Source organism: Cryptotermes secundus, unplaced genomic scaffold (genome assembly GCF_002891405.2).
Source record: "Cryptotermes secundus unplaced genomic scaffold, Csec_1.0 scaffold89, whole genome shotgun sequence".
NCBI classification, from domain to species: domain Eukaryota; kingdom Metazoa; phylum Arthropoda; class Insecta; order Blattodea; family Kalotermitidae; genus Cryptotermes; species Cryptotermes secundus.
In genome coordinates, this window is record NW_019725837.1 from 200,741 (window position 1) to 218,022 (window position 17,282).

The following is a 17,282-nucleotide window of genomic DNA, read 5'->3' on the forward strand; positions in this document are numbered from 1 at the left end:
ATACCTTGTGGCAGCACACAGGATGTGTGCTTTCTGCACAACTATATAACACAAATTTCTTTTAAAAGACCATCAAATTTTTTAGGGTATATGTGCTTACCGAACAGCTCTGGAGAGAAGTGGTTGAGAAAAGAGGCTGTTTCAAGAATGTCAAAGCCCTGCCTGGAGTTTGGCATCTCATTCCAGCTGCATCCAGCTGATGAAGAACATGCAGTTGCATCATCTGCGAAGTGCTGTGCATCCACAACTTTGGGGGAGTTGCGATGAGACTCTGGAGGTGAGGGAGAATTTAGTCCTGCAACCCTTGTACGTGGTGATGTGCGATTGTTATCTGAGGTGACTGTTGCTGTACTGGAAGTTGCAGTTGTTGCCCGTTGCTGCCAACATATGTCATGCTATATCAGCTCACTACTGAATTATGTAACTAACATTCATTTCAGCCTCAAGAAAATAAAAGTCCATAGAGTGACATTTATTTCTGAAATGATCACTGTCGAACTTTAATGAAAGGATGATTTACAGCACAAGGAAATAAAAATGTTTTTGCCTAGTTTCAATGACATAAATAAAAGCACAAAGTGTTCTATTTTATAACTCAGTGGTTTTGAGAATAGACTTCTGTTTTAAAATCAGTCATTATACAAAACATTATACCCCCCCACAACTTACTGGGATATCTGAATGAAACTGATATCATATAAGTTTCATAAAAGAAGCTGCACAGTTTCATATTCAACTTTATTATAACTTCAGTTTTTCATATATTGCAAAAGTATATTTGATAAAATCAGCCCTGCGAAAATTCGTATGACTTCCAGTTACTAGGTGGTTCATATACAACCCGGACTGAATTNATCCACTCCTGAACAGTCTGGATGACGGCGTCGTTGTCCACAAACCACATGCCTTGCAAGTCTGATTTGAGCCTTCCAAGCAGGTAGAAATCACTTGGGGCCAAATCAGGACTGTACAGCGGATGTGTCAGAAGATTCCATTTCAATTTCCGAAGGGTTTCCATTGTTGTTTTGGAAGTATGGGGCATGCATTTTCTTGAAGGAAGGCTACCCGCTTTCCACCTGTCTTCCGCTTGGATCGGATCTTACTCCAAGTTCCTTGATAGTGATGCGCCTATTCTCACGAATAAGCACGTCTGCACGATCAATGTTCGGCTTGGTGATGGATGTTCGCGGCCAACAATCGTGTGGTTCATTCTCCACGCGCTCTCTGCCCTCTCTGAAGCATTTAACATCACTCAAACACACGGGTCCATGCAAGACACTCTTCCCCATACTGTTGTTGGAGTCTGTGGTGAATTTCAGTGGACTGGACGTTTTCTCCAATGACGAATTTGATCACAATGTGTTGTTCCACGCTCCGCGGTAGCTTCTGTTCTCTCATCACTCTAGCAACTTCCAGACAGCACTGAACAGGTTCTAACCCTAACAGGAGGGAGGGTAGAGGTTGTGGCTTCACTCTTGCAAGGTCGCACAGCTGCTGCGAAGTGCAGCTTGTTTACAAAAAAATCAGTCCCGGTCATATTTGAACCACCTTGTACATTAACATTTGCTGTGTAAAGCACAGAAAAAGAAAATTTTATGAGACAGCATCTACTTTCCCCTACAAGCAGTGTAAATTACAACAGGTTTTTTTAATCCTTGGCTTAGTCATGACTAAAGATATATATAATGGGACAGTCTACACAACAATTCTGAAAAAAGACAAAATAGATACTACTGTGTCAACATTTGTTTTATTAGATGGTGGTAACGCTACATTTTTCAACCCTTTTCTTGGGTCACCTTCAAGCATACAAAAATACTGGTACCAGTTCTTGAATTGTGTCATCGTTCAATATGGATCCATATTGTGTTTGTATGATTTTTATACTAACAAACACGCTTTAATTTAAATGTAGTTCAAATATATTTCAGAACTTGACATTAATAGGATAAAACTTTAAATTATAATTAAATAGCAATTAAGATATTTATAATATATGTCTTATTTACGACTTTGTGACCGCTACATATCCATATATATGTTGTTTGGTTGTTTCACTGTGGTAGTAATAGCTCTGATGTGGGGTAACTGCTTGCTGGGACATTTCCTCAGAATCTACGTCACGATGGTTTTTAACTTTCCTGGAAAATGAGTTGTACTCTGTTTTACATATATTACAATTAGTATTATGTAGGATGTCTCATATAAGCATATCTATAATGGTTACCTATTATATTCTTATTCTGGGCAGCGTTATCACAAACAACTAACAAAACAAGTGGTAACACAGTAGTAGACTTTCCCATTACATATCTTCCATATGCCACACAACAAGATGCATACTATAAAGGTCAGTCATGACTGTTGACTAAAATGGTTGAAATGTGGTCACATTTCACAGTAACATAATACAAAATTCACAAGCATGGCATCAGTTTATAACATCTTTCCATGATGTGCTTGTGAATGTTCTAATCTTTATTCTGTTCTACTTAAGCATCTTACTGCATTAATATTACAGTTTCATACATACATATTACCATCTTAAATTCAATATATATTTTGTCACACACATATCATATCTTCCTTCAACATGCCACCACAACACTCTTAACATGTATATAAATACTGTATAGTCAACTAACATGCACATCTATAACACACATAACATCCACACTATGGCACCAAATACAGTGCAACAGAATTTTAACGGATATATTTTAAAGATTTTTTAATAATTTATACAAACAAATAACTTCAAAAAAACACTGAGTACAGGTTTGTGACACAAGGTAGAACATACAGTGAAAATTTTGGAAGGACTCACACCTGATGATGGCCTCAGTAAGCCGAAACATGCAGTAAGACAAGATGTATATGAGACAAAAAAACAAATGTTGCATTTAAGACAGTAATATACATGTATGAAACGATAACTTTTATCCAGTGACCACTTCCACTGCATCCTCAATATAATGAGAATTTATAAAATTCATAAAAATGACTGTTATAATAAGTACTTGTAATATATGAAAATGACTGAAATAAATTTCTAATTATGTATATTACTATCCGGCACCAGGGTACAAAAATAATGAAATAAATAACAAATAATGGTGTGTATGAAAAGAAAACTTGCAAAAATGAATGTAGTAGCTTCATTATATTTGACTGTTCATCTGTCTGTAACAAACTGAGAACCAATGAACAGATATTAATGAAGTACAACATTAGAGAGGTTTACTAAAATGTGTAAATGTACTAAAAGAAGTTAAAATCTGACAATGATAAAGGACACTACCAAGCACACATCTCATTCAAAAATCATGTGAACTTACTAAATATTTATCAGAATTAAAACAGTTTTGAAGAAACATCATAGATAAAAACGGAACTCACATTTCATGTCCAATACACATTTCCCGTTAAGTTGTACTGTTTTTGAGATAATGAAACAAAATGGATTTTATACTGTCTCCAGGCAACAACTGGGGGAATGAGTTTATACAAAGTAGCCAGTTTACACATATCACCCATGACCCAAGAACCAATACCAAACAAACAAATACAGAAGACAGGTAATATCTGACAACACAGCAGCTATTACTCTCAAACGTAACTGTTCAATTTGTACCTTAACAGCTTGTTATTTTCAACAAACATGCCATATTTGGAAAGCGAAGCCAGAAGCACTGTACATCAGTATCAACGTACCATATTCTTGTTTCTCTGCTCATTGTCTCTGAGCCACTGCAAATAACTTTCCCTTGCAACCTGCTCCTCAATTGCTTCATTTGTAGCTTCCCAGTCTGTAGCACGTAGCTTATCTTCCAACATTGCCTGTAAGCCATAAGGTATTTCTCCTCAGAACACTACTAACCATTTTTAGAAAAATACCACAAATAAATACTATGCTATGTATGACACAAACTCTGTCCTAAGTGCAACAATTTATTGTAGTTCTTTTGTCTTCTTTTCTTCTACACTACATGTTTCGGCCGTACACCTGATGATGGCCATTTACGGCCGAAACATGTAGTGTAGAAGAAAAGAAGACAAAAGAACTACAATAAATTGTTGCACTTAGGACAGAGTTTGTGTCATACATTGTGTAGAGTGTAACAGGATGCTTAAATATAATACTGGTCTCTGACATTATGGGAGGAACATAGACTGAGGGTGTTCGAGAACAGGGTGTCGAGGAGAATATTTGGACTGAAGAGAGATGAAGTGATAGGAGGTGGGAGAAAACTACATAATGAGGAGCTCCATAACTTGTACTCTTCTCCAAGTATAATTAGAATGCTCAAGTCAAGGAGGATGAGGTGGGCAGGGCATGTAGCACGAATGGAGGAGATGAGGAATGCGTATGGGATAGTGGCGGGAAAGCCATAAGGAAAGAGACCACTGGGAAGACCAAGGCATAGGTGGGTGGACAATATTAAAATGGATCTTAGAGAGATAAGATGGCATGGTATGGACTGGATTGATCTGGCTCAGGATAGGGACCAGTGGAGGGCTCTTGTGAACATGTTAATGAACGTTCAGGTTCCATATAATAATATAATAGTATCAAAGTTGTAATTTTAACTCCAAGTTACTCTAGACTAGAGCATTATTTTCTATGAATTTCAAAATTTTCAGAGCTTCTCCAACGGAGATATGAGATGTTAAAAATGCCCGATTTTGAGCCCAGAGCAAAGTTTGAAAACTCCTAAGAAATTCTGGAAACTAGGTACGGGTTTCAACCTATGGGATTATATTCCCCATGTAGGAAACAACAAAGAGTAGAAACCACAGACCTGATACTTTCCCCCTCCCATTGGTTTTTGAAGTTGAAAAATAGCGTTTTTCCCAAAATCGATACGTAAGTTTTGAGCTCAATTAGACCTAGAGGAAGTGAGTTGAGGGAAACCTTGTAATTGTATGATTTATAGTCCATATCATGAGGAACAAATTGGTTTCTTATTGGTGTCTCTAGCTTCAATAGTTATCGAGATATGAGAGATGAAGCAAACCTCCATTTCAGGAGAAAACGCGTTTTTTCGCATTATAACTTCGCTATTAGTTGAATTTCAAAGTTGTAATTTTAACTTCACGTTACCCTAGAACAGGGCATTATTTCCTATGAGTTTCAAAATTTTCGGAGCTCCCCCACCGGAGATGTGAGATGTTAAAAATTGCCGATTTTGGGCCCAGAGCAAAGTTTGGAAACTCCTGGGAAATTTTGGAAACTAGGTACGGGGTTCAAAACAACGTGATTATATTCTTCATGGGGGTAACAACAAAGGGTAGAGACCACAGATCTGATACTTTCCCCTTCCCATTGGTTTCTGAAGGTCAAAATTAGCGTTTTTCCCAAAATCGACAGGTAAATTTCAAGCTTAATTACACCTAGAGGACGTGAATTGAGTAAAAACTTGTAATAATATGATTTGTTGTCCCTATCATGAGGAACAAATTGGTTTTTCATTGGAGTCTCTAGCTTCAACAGTTATCGAGATACAGAAGATAATGCAAACCACCATTTGAGCAGAAAACGTGTTTTTTCACATTATAAAAACAGCTGTACCGGCAGAATACAATTTTTTTAAAAATATTTTTGAAGTGTGAAAATATGTAGAAATAAGTGCACAAAATATGAATTTTTTTTAAAATGGTGAGCGACCTCTCTGGATTACTTCACATGGAATGACCCCAAGACAAACCTGTAGACTGAAATGAGGTGGGGAGCTCTCTTGTTAGAGAACATCATTTGCATTTTCTCTCTCTAAGCTGTAAACATGGGGGGAAACTGTTCTAACTGATCTAGGTTACTGTTCACTTTGACTGTTCTTTCCACAAAAAAGAGAGGTCCTGCCATATGGTCATGCAGCAGTCCACAGCCCACACCACAGTCACCTTTGGGGTATCACATATGTGCCCAAAGAATTTATTTGGTTGTTGTGATCCCCATATTCTGCATTCATATGACTGATGCAGCCACAGATAAGAAACACAGCATCTACAAACATTACTGACTGTACGGAGCATTCACGAAATCAGTGGCTTAATTTCATGTCTTAGTTGAATTATATAAATGTGTAATTTTAAGCACTTAGTGCAGTACATTCTGGATTATGGTCTCAGGTACACCAAGTTCCAAACTGCAATGAGTGAAAGATCTTCTTACACATGACTGACATGTTTCGTAATCTCTTCAGACGTTTGTGCTCTTCTTGATTTCTGCTTCTCAGCATTCCCCATTTCTTTAACTGAGTAAACCACCAAGTAACTAATATGTAAGTAGGTGCTTCTTTTCCATATATGTTGAAAATTACTTTGAATAGTCACAGCTGACTTGAACTTGGCATACCATGGCATACACTGAGCTAGCTTTCTGCTGAATGGATGCCATCTCACTGGCTGAATGACTGAATAACTGGGAGCAAACATGTAATGTGAATACCATCACATAATTAATAATGCAAACCAATGATCACTGCAACATTAGCATTGTGCAGGAAAGGAGGGGCTAACACCTGGAGAGTTGTTGCATATTCAAAAACAAACATCTTGAATTTAACGATATGTTAAAAATTGAAATCCTGGATTTTTTTGATGGCACTATCAATTAATCACAAATAGGATATCAGTAGCTATAATTAGATTATCACTGTGTTCCACTATTCCTTGGTCTTCTCCTACTTTTAGTATTATATTCTGTTGTTAGTTCATACTCAGAACAGACCATAGTACTCTTATCAACTATCACCCAACTGACTCTGATACGGAAGTGACGCATCAGTGCTCCTACAGCAGCACTTAGCAATACAAGCATTCTCAGTGCACTCCTACTATTGGGTGTATTGTAAAGAAAAGGTCAAAGCTAAACAGAGGAATTTTAATACACATGGGATGACTTGTGAAAGTCTTTACCAGTAGGGATGCAGACTGATCAAAGCAAAATTCAGAGAAGCCTGTGAGTTTGGCAACACTGTATACTTCCATATGTTGTAAGATGTCTCACAAATGTTAATTTCACTCTGATAACCAATTACCCAGAAAGTGTCAATTACCAAATACGGACACAAGACAGAGCTTTGTGGGCTGCAAATTCCTGCTGACAGGACTACATTAGACACTTAAAATTCTTTTAAAGTTGTACCAAATATTAACCCATTTAGGTCATATGTCGATATCTAATCGACATGGTGACAGTGCTTCCATGGACGAATGTCGATATATGACTGACAAAGTTTCTTTCCCATTTCTCCAGTCATATGTTGATCATATGTCATTGCTGGCCACTGTATTCTGTGCAAATGCATTCATGAATGTTTGTCTGCCTTCTTCTGCCATCTGGAAGTCATAATTTGAACTTCTTGAGGAACAAATTCCATTCATATATTACAGCATGTCACGCATTAGCAGCACGCTTTTAAGTTCAGCTGAACCTCGGCCCTCTAGATTGAAAGAAAATGGATATATAATCCCTTGTGTGATGTGGATGAAGAATCTATTATTGATAAGTTTAGCGAAAAACTTGATATAGACTCTGATGATGTGATGAATTTGGAAAATAAAGGACAAAGTGCTAGTGAAAAACTGAGCAATGCACCGTCGGAAAGTGAGTCTGAGAGTAAAACAAGTGTTGCACGTATTGATGAGTGGGAATCCTAGACAACGGGTGACAAGAAACACAAGGCATACACATTACTAAAAATGCAGGGAAACAATTTACTCTTCTGCCAGATGCAGAGTCTATGGATCATTTTAGATTACTTTTCAATGATGAGCTCTTGAATAACATTGTTATAGAGACAAATAGGTACATGAGACACAAAATTTAAGAATTTCACCTTAGCCTGAGGTCCATTTGGAGTATGTGGTCTGATGTGTCAGTTTCTGAAGTGAAGGCGTTTTTAGGTCTAACCATAAATATGGGGCTAATCCAATTACCTGCCACAAAAGACTACTGGTCTAGTGAGAGGAAGATCCAGATAATTTTTTTTGGTCACATAATGTTCAGAAATCGCTTTTTACAGATATTCTGGATGATGCATGATATGATAACAATGAATAAAGCAATTGGGCCATTGAAAGGACAAGAAAGTACGTGGGGTGATAAAACACATATACAAAACAGTTTCAGAAAAATTCTGTCAGGTTAAAACATTGCAATATATGAATCAACAGTTGGGTTCAAGAGCAAAACAATTTTCAAAACATATAATAATAAAAAAAAACGAAATTGGGAATAAGATTATTTGTATCAGCTGACACTGAGACTGGTTAGGTTCACAGCACAATTCCAAATTAAGGAAAACCTACAGGTGACATGTGTAACTTGCCATATTTTGAAAAACCGTTCATTTCAAGAATAATTCTTTCCTTATAATATATTACACAATATATTATATTGCACACCTGCTCCACATGAAAATGTTCACTCTGACTCACTGCCTCCTTCATCAGGTTATTTTCAGCAAGACCTGGAGTGTAGCTGGGAAGACCTAGGCCAACTCCTATAGTGGCTTTATATGGATCAACAATGCTGTTATAATGACTCCCACGTTGATATGACAGCCTGATTGGTTCACTGTCATTCTTGTGCTTACCCAGAAAAATATTTATAGGATCTGAAATGGTAAAATACAGACCCAGTTACTAACAAGTCACAATGTATTAATTTCATATACTTTGTTTACAGTCAGTCATGAAGAAAACATGTAGGGTAATTTTGACTACTATCTTAGATTTCTGATAACTCCTTCAAAGCACTTAAAACAGAGCAAAATAAAGGAATAAGTACAAATTAAGTCCTTCCAGAAATCACAAAACATTGCACTATTAGAATGCAGCAATTACCTTTACCATTAAGCAACAGAGAACTTAAATCTTTGGACAGTATGGGCTGGAGGCCATATTTTCATGCAAGTTAAGAGCTTAAATGACCCAGCACAAGATCATTTAGTAAGGTACTGGAAGACAAGGAAGGGGAAACAACTGGCAAGAAATCGAAATGGAAACAATGTGGGGAGATAGAGGAGATGGAAACATTTGGTCCTTCAACCCACATAAAATGTAGAAGATGTGAAGAGAAAAAGAAGCTCACTGTCTGGGAATTGTAAATTGTATATCTCCTGGTTCTACAGAGCTGGCAGTCATACTTTAACTGCGGGTAACTGTATCAGTACTGAAAAATGCAATGTTCAGCCAGCTGGACTATGACGTGGCATCGCAGTAATGTGACAGCCAGTAAAGATTACTATTCAAACTAACGCTCCTCAGCGTTATGGGAAACAAGTACGTACTTCATGAGGGTACCTTACATCACTATAATGTGGATATCTCAACAAAAATGCACCACTTTATTAAACCTCTCCAGTTGAATATCAATAAATACTTGACATGGTGACAGTACTTCTACGGGTGAATATCAATATATGATCAGCAAAGTTTGTTTCCAGTTTCTGCTATCATATTCGATCACATGTTGCTAGTTGGCACTGTATACTATACTAACGCATCCATGAATGTTTCATCTGCCTTCTTCTGCCATCTGGAAGTCATAATTTTAACTTCTTGAGAACAAATGTCACTTATAAAGGGTGATCACAAAGTTTTATCCCGGCTTATGGTACATATTCCTGGGGATATTTCCTGAAAAATTTCCTTATAAACTTGTGGTCGGTTTTCAATAGTTATGGAGTAACAATAGATTTTTGAAACACATCATTGTGAATGCAGCGCTATGCTTCAGCGTGGGTGACCATACGTTCCAGTCAGCTATGTCAGCAGATAAGGTAGACCGGTTTGAATGTTGTGCGTAGGTAGATAGGCAGAGCGGTTCATATGCGTGCGACGCATTGTGTTGACATGCAGGGAGACATTTTTGAAAATCTTATGTAAATCCAGTTGTCTTCTAAAGCACAACAGTTTAAAGGAAACAGATTGATAGAAGGGTGCGATATGCAACCATTGGTATGTTTACAGAATGGGATGCTGAAAATAATGTAATTTTGTAACACAAAATCGATGAAAAATATTGCAAAGTGCAAAATTAATTGAAAAAAAAAAAATTGGTTTTAGAATGCTTCTTTCCTAAAACATTAACGATTTAAAAAGTGTTTGTATTGTATTTCTATTTTTTTTTGACTGATATTCAAAGAAAAAAAGATTTTTCGCCAGTTTTCAAATTACTGTATCTCTTTAATTATGAGTTGGATACCATTAGTGCATTAACCTTTTTTTGTTCCAAATTACCTCAGGAATGCCCTCCCCGAAGTGAGGGTAAAACTTCGTGAATCACCCTGTATATTATGCAGTGTCACTTGTCAGCAGCATGCTCTTATATTCAGCCAAACCTCAGACCTCTGGATTGAAGAAACTAGATATAATCCCTTGCGTGATGCAGATGAAGAATCTATTAATGATATGTGATTGATGGCTGGGAAGCCTAGACAATGGGTGACAAGAAACCCAATGCATACACAGTACTAAAAATGCAGAGCCACAATTTAACCTTCCACCAGAAGAAGAACCCATGAATTATTTTTCAATGATGAGCTTATGAATAACATTATTATTGAGACACACATGTATGCGAGACACAAAATTTGGGAACTTCACTTAAGCCCAATTTCCATTTGGAGTATGTGGTCTGATGTGTCAATTCCTGAAGTGAAAGCATGAGTGGTAAACCCAGATAATTTTTTTTGGTGATGTAATGTCCAGAGATCGCTTTTTACTGATATTTTCGATGATGAATGTGTGGAAATGATACCACCGAATAAAACAATCGGGCCATTGAAAGGAGAAGAAAGTGCATGAGTGATATAACACATATAGAAACAATTTAAAGAACATTCTATGCGAGATAAAACATTGCAATATATGACTCAACAGTTGGCTTCAAGCCCAAAACAATTTTCGAAACATATAATCCAAAAAACAAACGAATTGTGGAATCAGATTATTTGTATCGGCTGACAGTGAGACTGGTTAGGTTCACAGCACAATTCCAAATTATGGAAAATCTGCAAGTGACGTGTGTAACTTGCCATACTCTAAAAAACCATTCAATTCAAGAATAATTCTTTCCTTGATGGACAGACTATGACTCAGTGTATTTGGTACTGAAGACTACCCTCAGTTCACTGACAGATATTATGGTGGCTGCACCAACTTTTTGTGGAAAACACTACATATAGTGGCTCTGCAGGCATTTAAGAACCTGTTGTCCTGGCTGCGGATATTTTTCCAAACGTGCTGACCAGAAAGGGTTAAGGTTACATAGGCATATAAATGTCAACATTCGTTATTCGAAATTACTGCACTAGAAGGTGGTCAGTGAACTGAATATCTCTATTCTGAAACACATCCTCCTTTTTCAAGAGCAAATGTGGATGCACACAATCCTAAGCCATAAACATGCGGCAGCTGAGGGAAAGACTCCTTATAACACACAACAGGTTATGAGCTATATGTCATAAATAAAAAAATACTGTAAAATTGTGTAACAGACTTTTCACCTAGGTTCTCATCACCATGTCAAGCAAAGTGTCACAGAACTTAAAAAAACATGACTTTCTTCATCACTCACCTGTTCCATAGGAGAACACCTCAACTGTACGGTTGTACATTTCACTCATAGCTTGCATTTCAATATGATTCCCATGAACATATTCATGTCTTTTTCTATCAACATAGGTGTCAAAGTCCTCGGTGACATACTGAGAGAAGTAATCCCCATTAGCTGCCTAAATGAATACAAAAACATGTCTGAAATTAAATATATTGTAGATGTACATTACATTCATGGCTTTCATGAATACATTTGAGACCTGTTCTCCTATTACAAGACACATATCAAGTGCAGTACTCATTTGTTAACTTTACATTTAACCTTTATGAGCCGAAGGACACCGTATGGAGACCTTTAAAGTAAAGCCAAGGTGGCCGAAAGACACCGTATGGGTATGTGCGGTCCACGCGTGTGCACAGCGTTTTAAAATCTAATTTTAAGATAGAAATTCTTGTTCTACTTACATTATTTTTGGACACCAGCTTTATAAGTAGACTGTCTTCCCTCCTGCCCTCCTGCATCATCTAACTGAATGTTGCATGTCACCGAATGCAGAGTCCGACGTCGTAATTCATGCACTTTGTCCGTAATTAACTCTGTTTTCCACACGAAGCGCAATCACGCAATGTCAGTCTCGTATTAGCAGGAAATAGGTCAGTGATGGCGAGTGGTCTCCTGTATTCGTAACACTTATAAAACATCGCAATTTCAACTATGCACCATGGCCCCTTTTCGCACTGAAAAAGCCGAAATTGAGAGGCCACTCGTAAATCACACCATTCAGAATGTGGTACATAAGACTGAAAGCACATAGAAGAAAGGGGCCATGTGCAGGCCTTTCTACATTATTTTTGGACACCAGCTTTATAAGTAGACTGTCTTCTCGCCTGCACCATCTAACTGAATGTTTCATGTAACTGAATGTGGAGTCCAACATCGCAATTCATGCGCTTTGTCCGTATGTAACTCTGTTTTCCACGCGAAGCGTACACAGGCAACATCATTCTCGTATTAGCAGGTAGTCAGCCAGTGTTGCCGATTTGCCTTCTCTAATCATAACGCTTATAAAATGTCGCAATTTCAACTATCCCCCATGGCCCCATTTCACATGGAAGAAGCTAAAGTTAATATGCAGCTGATAAATGTCACCGATTTAGAATGTGGTACATAAGACTGAAAGTACGTAGAAGAAGAGGCCATGTGCGGGCCTTTCTAATAAGCGTAACAGTACTTCTTGTGTGACAGATACGTGTATACACAGACAGTCTCTGAGGGACGTGACCTCACTCCTGTATACAGAAAGGTTGGAGTGCTATAAAAGCATAAACATTTCCTCCCCTTTTGAAGATAAGCCAGTACCAGTACGAATGATGTCAGCAGCAGGCATTTATACTGCAGAAACGTTTTGTGCAGAAACTGACTGCAGTTTTGTGGACAGACGCTCAAAATTGGGGAAAACATTTTTTTTTGAATCAGTGTAACAATTTTTACAGATTCTAAAATCTGTAAATTACAATATCTGATTCTATATTCTTTCTAGATAAAAGCAGCGTTTATTTCGTTCATTTATCACAAAAATTGTAGAACTCACAGCATTTTGAGTAACATGATTACAATTTTTATTACTCTACAATGGCGGGCATTTAAATTAACTCCGTCCCGCTGCCACTACCGGAATTTAAATGGCCTGTCCCATAAAGGTTAAATTAATATGTTTTGATATTTATTGTTTTTAAAAAAACAGGCCGAATCACAGATTAGTCAGCAATGCGACTTGCAATCTTGCAATCTGGACAGTTCACTTAATATAAAGAATGAAACTGTTCTGTTTCTCATGTTTCCTGCAGTGGACCTAACGGTTAACACCTGAAAATACGAAATTTACTCCAGACTCTCGACAATATGCACAATACCATGACTCTTAAATCAACATGCAAGAACAGCACTAAAATTTCTGGATGACAGTTGAATCTTCATTCCCACTCTTTATTCTGGAGTATATTTTAATTTCTTAATCTGAGTGTTATTCTTCCTTTAGAGTGCCAAGCAGCAATACCTGGGCAAACAACAGGGACTTTCCTACTGTAAGTAATACTCACAATGTAATCCATACAATGACTTCTAACAACAGCATGCATTTCCTGGTCACCGTACACCTGGTCAGCCACGGCACGAAACAGACAAGCCCCATCTTGTTCCATCTGCTTAATGATGAAGCCCTTCCTCCTAATGCTTTTCTCAAACCACCTGTCTCTCTGCATATGGACAATAGCAAAATATATATTATACCGTAAGAGTATCAAATAAAATGACATGACAGAAAGTAAAGCTCAGCTACCTCGAGCCACTCCGTTTCTGTGAGATGTCCTGATTCACAAGGTCCATATTCATCACCACTGTTGTACCCGCTTGCACTCACTAGTTCATCCATCACTCCAGATGGCCCTGCTGTTGGAGAGGACCCAGCAACACTGCTGCTACCTGGAAATGTTGGTGGTGATGCAGCATTTCTTTCCCGCAGTTTGCTGCGAGTTGTCCTATAATAAATTCATAAGAAGTTTAACGCCAGTGGTTTTCACAATGAATTTTAATTTAATTGCATCCATGCTACAGAGAGTTTGAACAAGAAGGAAATGTAGCAATATACTGCAAGGAGAATGGACATTTTGTCTTGGGTTATTGATAAAGTGGCAGACATGATGAGTCATTTGTGCAGTCAACATACTGTGACTGGTACACTACTGACTCTAGGTTTTGCTTGCTCATATAATGTTTTGAAGTCTCAATTCTTTACTCTTGCAGTGAGGTAAACAATCTGACAGTGAACTTTCAGTCAAATCCTACAGAAGAAGAAGAAAAATATTAAAATAATATTCAAAGGTTCATTCATTAACATGCACATAAAGAAATTCCCTTAAAGTAGTATGAACCGAAGCTTATCCAAAAGTGGCAGGTAACAGGTTGAGTATGTCACAAAAAGAGACAATCCACAAGGAATGTGCTGAAGCAGATTCTCAAGACACTTAAGCATGGTAAAAGATCAGTCCTCAGAAATGATTAACACACTTGGAACAAGAAGTTGGTGTTTCACAGGAATTTGCACCCACAACCAGAAGTTTCCCAGATTAACCTTTAACGGCCAAATGTTACATATATCTAACACAGCACTCGTGCTCTCTTTGGGAGTGCTGACAGTTTGACCTTGGGTTTGAAACCAAAACAAATGTACATGAAGTCATGTCAGTTGTTCATTCCTTAGCTCTGAACAATGATATCGTTTATCATGGTACTGGTTTCAATACTATTTATATTTAGATATGATTGTTTATGACCTGGTGTGCCAAATATAGCCCAGCTTTGTTTCGAGAAGTGATGAGGAAATAAATATTCATTGGTGCTTGCAGATGAGTGCTTCCAGAGCCTTCAAGGAAGTGTGACGCATTCAAGGACTGGTTTTCAGTGACGAATTATCAGTCAGGAAGTCAGTGTTGGATTGTCTAATATTTCTTTATCAGTTAAAAAGTCAGTGTCAGACTGTCACATGTTTCTTTATATACCATTTTCATTTTGTGTCTTGGAAGAGGTATAAACCCACTGAGCCAGTATTACTTTGTGAGTAAAAGGCATCTTCGCAACTGCAAACTTTCAGTATCAGTGTTGGACTGGCACTCTCTTAGACTAGTATTATAATTACACTCAACTCTCAATTATCTGGGGGCAGATAAACTGGTTTGCGGCTTTTTTGAGGCTTATATGTTGTTTAATATTCATTCACTTTTGTTTCACATGGTGAGTTGTAAGACTATTTTCACACTAGTGTGAACTGAACGCTGCATTTTTGGTCCTGTTATGCTAACACAATGTTCTAGGGTAGGGGTGAANGAGTGTGACATACGAGTTTACTACACTTCAGTCCTCATTCACCTTACATGTTTCGATTCAAAAGAATCATCTTCAGAGGCGCACCACCACGATAAGGAAACACTGTCACATAAGATATTTTAACAATATGCATTTAGATATGACTAATGCTCTCTATATAAATTTTGTTATCACAGTTGGTTTTGATGTTTGTCTTAGGCACTCACAATGGCGCTTCTTGAAGTGTAGATTTACTGGTTATTCTGACTGGGGTTTTCCACTGCACGCAATATTGTGTTCACTTTTCCATACAGTAGATTCCCAATAATTAAAATTGTATTAAAATTTCCATGTAAAAAATTAGTTATTATATTAAAATATATTAAAATTTTCTAGTGATTATTTTGTGATGCTGTCAGTATCTAGTCTGTAAAGCAGTGAACGGCAAGATGATTGATGAATTGGTAAGGAACTGGAAGAAAGCAGTCATAGATCAATTAACACACAATCCCAGCATTCAACTGGAGGAACAAAGGAAAACAATGAAAAATATATCAGCATTGTTGCTGTCCTGGATAAGTTCTGAACCAAGCACCTCCTGAACATAATACCAGAGCATTACAGCTATACCAATCTGCATGGCAATACGGAGGATAGAAAGTCTTATGTCATACCACAAATGCCATAAAAAGTAAGGATGTGGTGTGCTGTGGGTGGCCAATCATTCACATGGATATTTTCGCAGAAAACTGGCATGAAGGGGATAACTTCCAGTAGTTCCTATACAGCATGGCACATCTGTGTCACTTACACAGCAGTTGTGAAGTGATAGAGAAGCAGCACTAAACACACACTAAACCCTGCAAAGAGTGACTGCCATACCATTGCAAGCAGTACATTGCTGTCTCAACTGAACACTTTGCGTTCCCTATTTTCATTCTGAAGTTACAAAGTGCTTTAAATATACTTCCTTTAAGAACAATATTCTCAGTATACGAACAGAAAAAAAGGACATGATTATCAATATAGATGCTTTCCTGGTCATTTGTTCTAATGTCAAACATGATTCAATGCAATGAACTATCAATTCTCATATGTGTATGTAAGTGTGAGTGTGTTTGCGCTATACAGTCTGCTTCTTATGGGTCTCTGTTGCCCCGCCATGGGTAAAGAACCTGCAAACTGCCTGCCTGTTGGCCTTGCTTTTAAAAAATATTACTCTTTTCAGTATGTAAGGGAAGAGAGATATTTCATACACAAGTATTTCTTTTATTTTGAATGTACACATAAATTTCCCTTCAGTAACATACAATTTAACCCGTTGCCGTGGTTCGTCGTGTATGTTTCGTCAGGGATTTAAATCGTCTGGGGGGGTTCGACGTGTATGTTTCGTCAAGCTGCACACGTATGTTATAACGCCCATATTAATTGATGGTTTTGCTGTAGATTGTTAGATTTTTCACTGGCCTGTTGTCAGGAGGACTGTATTTAATGACACACGCGTTTAAGAGCGCTAAGTCGTCGTTACATATGCCTGTCTTGCAGCAACGTTCCTGTGGCTATTGCGAGCTGTTTCTGTTATGAATGATGTGTTTTGTTTGCTCTGAAGCTATAAACACCAGAGACTGATATGTGCTGGTGTTTATAATATCATATTGCCCTGAGCTGGCTATTCAATTGGAATTCTTAGAAGAGGGATGTACAAAAGTTTATGCCTGCAAAATCGATTGCTTTCGCACAGTACATAGCACCCATTTCTTAGAAAAACGCCACATTTTAAGGCAGAACACTGTGGTCACCCCCTGAGACGATACGGATGTGTGTGGGGGAGGGAAAAGAACTCATTCCTTCG

The 17,282-nt window shown here is 37.7% G+C and overlaps 1 protein-coding gene across 2 annotated transcripts in view; it reads right to left on the minus strand.

Moving 5' to 3' along the window:
- Window positions 1–17,282, minus strand: part of LOC111863516 (OTU domain-containing protein 5-B) — a 47,830-nt gene that overhangs the window by 25,707 nt on the left and 4,841 nt on the right. For both annotated transcript variants that reach the window (XR_004512914.1, XM_023849880.2), the window contains exons 3-8: window positions 13,908–14,106; window positions 13,669–13,824; window positions 11,588–11,744; window positions 8,410–8,621; window positions 3,715–3,840; window positions 101–377 (exon numbers count right to left, since the gene is read on the minus strand). Coding sequence is in view for 1 of the 2 variants with exons in the window: in XM_023849880.2 (XP_023705648.1) it covers window positions 101–377; window positions 3,715–3,840; window positions 8,410–8,621; window positions 11,588–11,744; window positions 13,669–13,824; window positions 13,908–14,106 (1,127 nt within the window). In the remaining variant the exon portion in view is untranslated. The remainder of the gene's footprint in view (window positions 1–100; window positions 378–3,714; window positions 3,841–8,409; window positions 8,622–11,587; window positions 11,745–13,668; window positions 13,825–13,907; window positions 14,107–17,282) is intronic.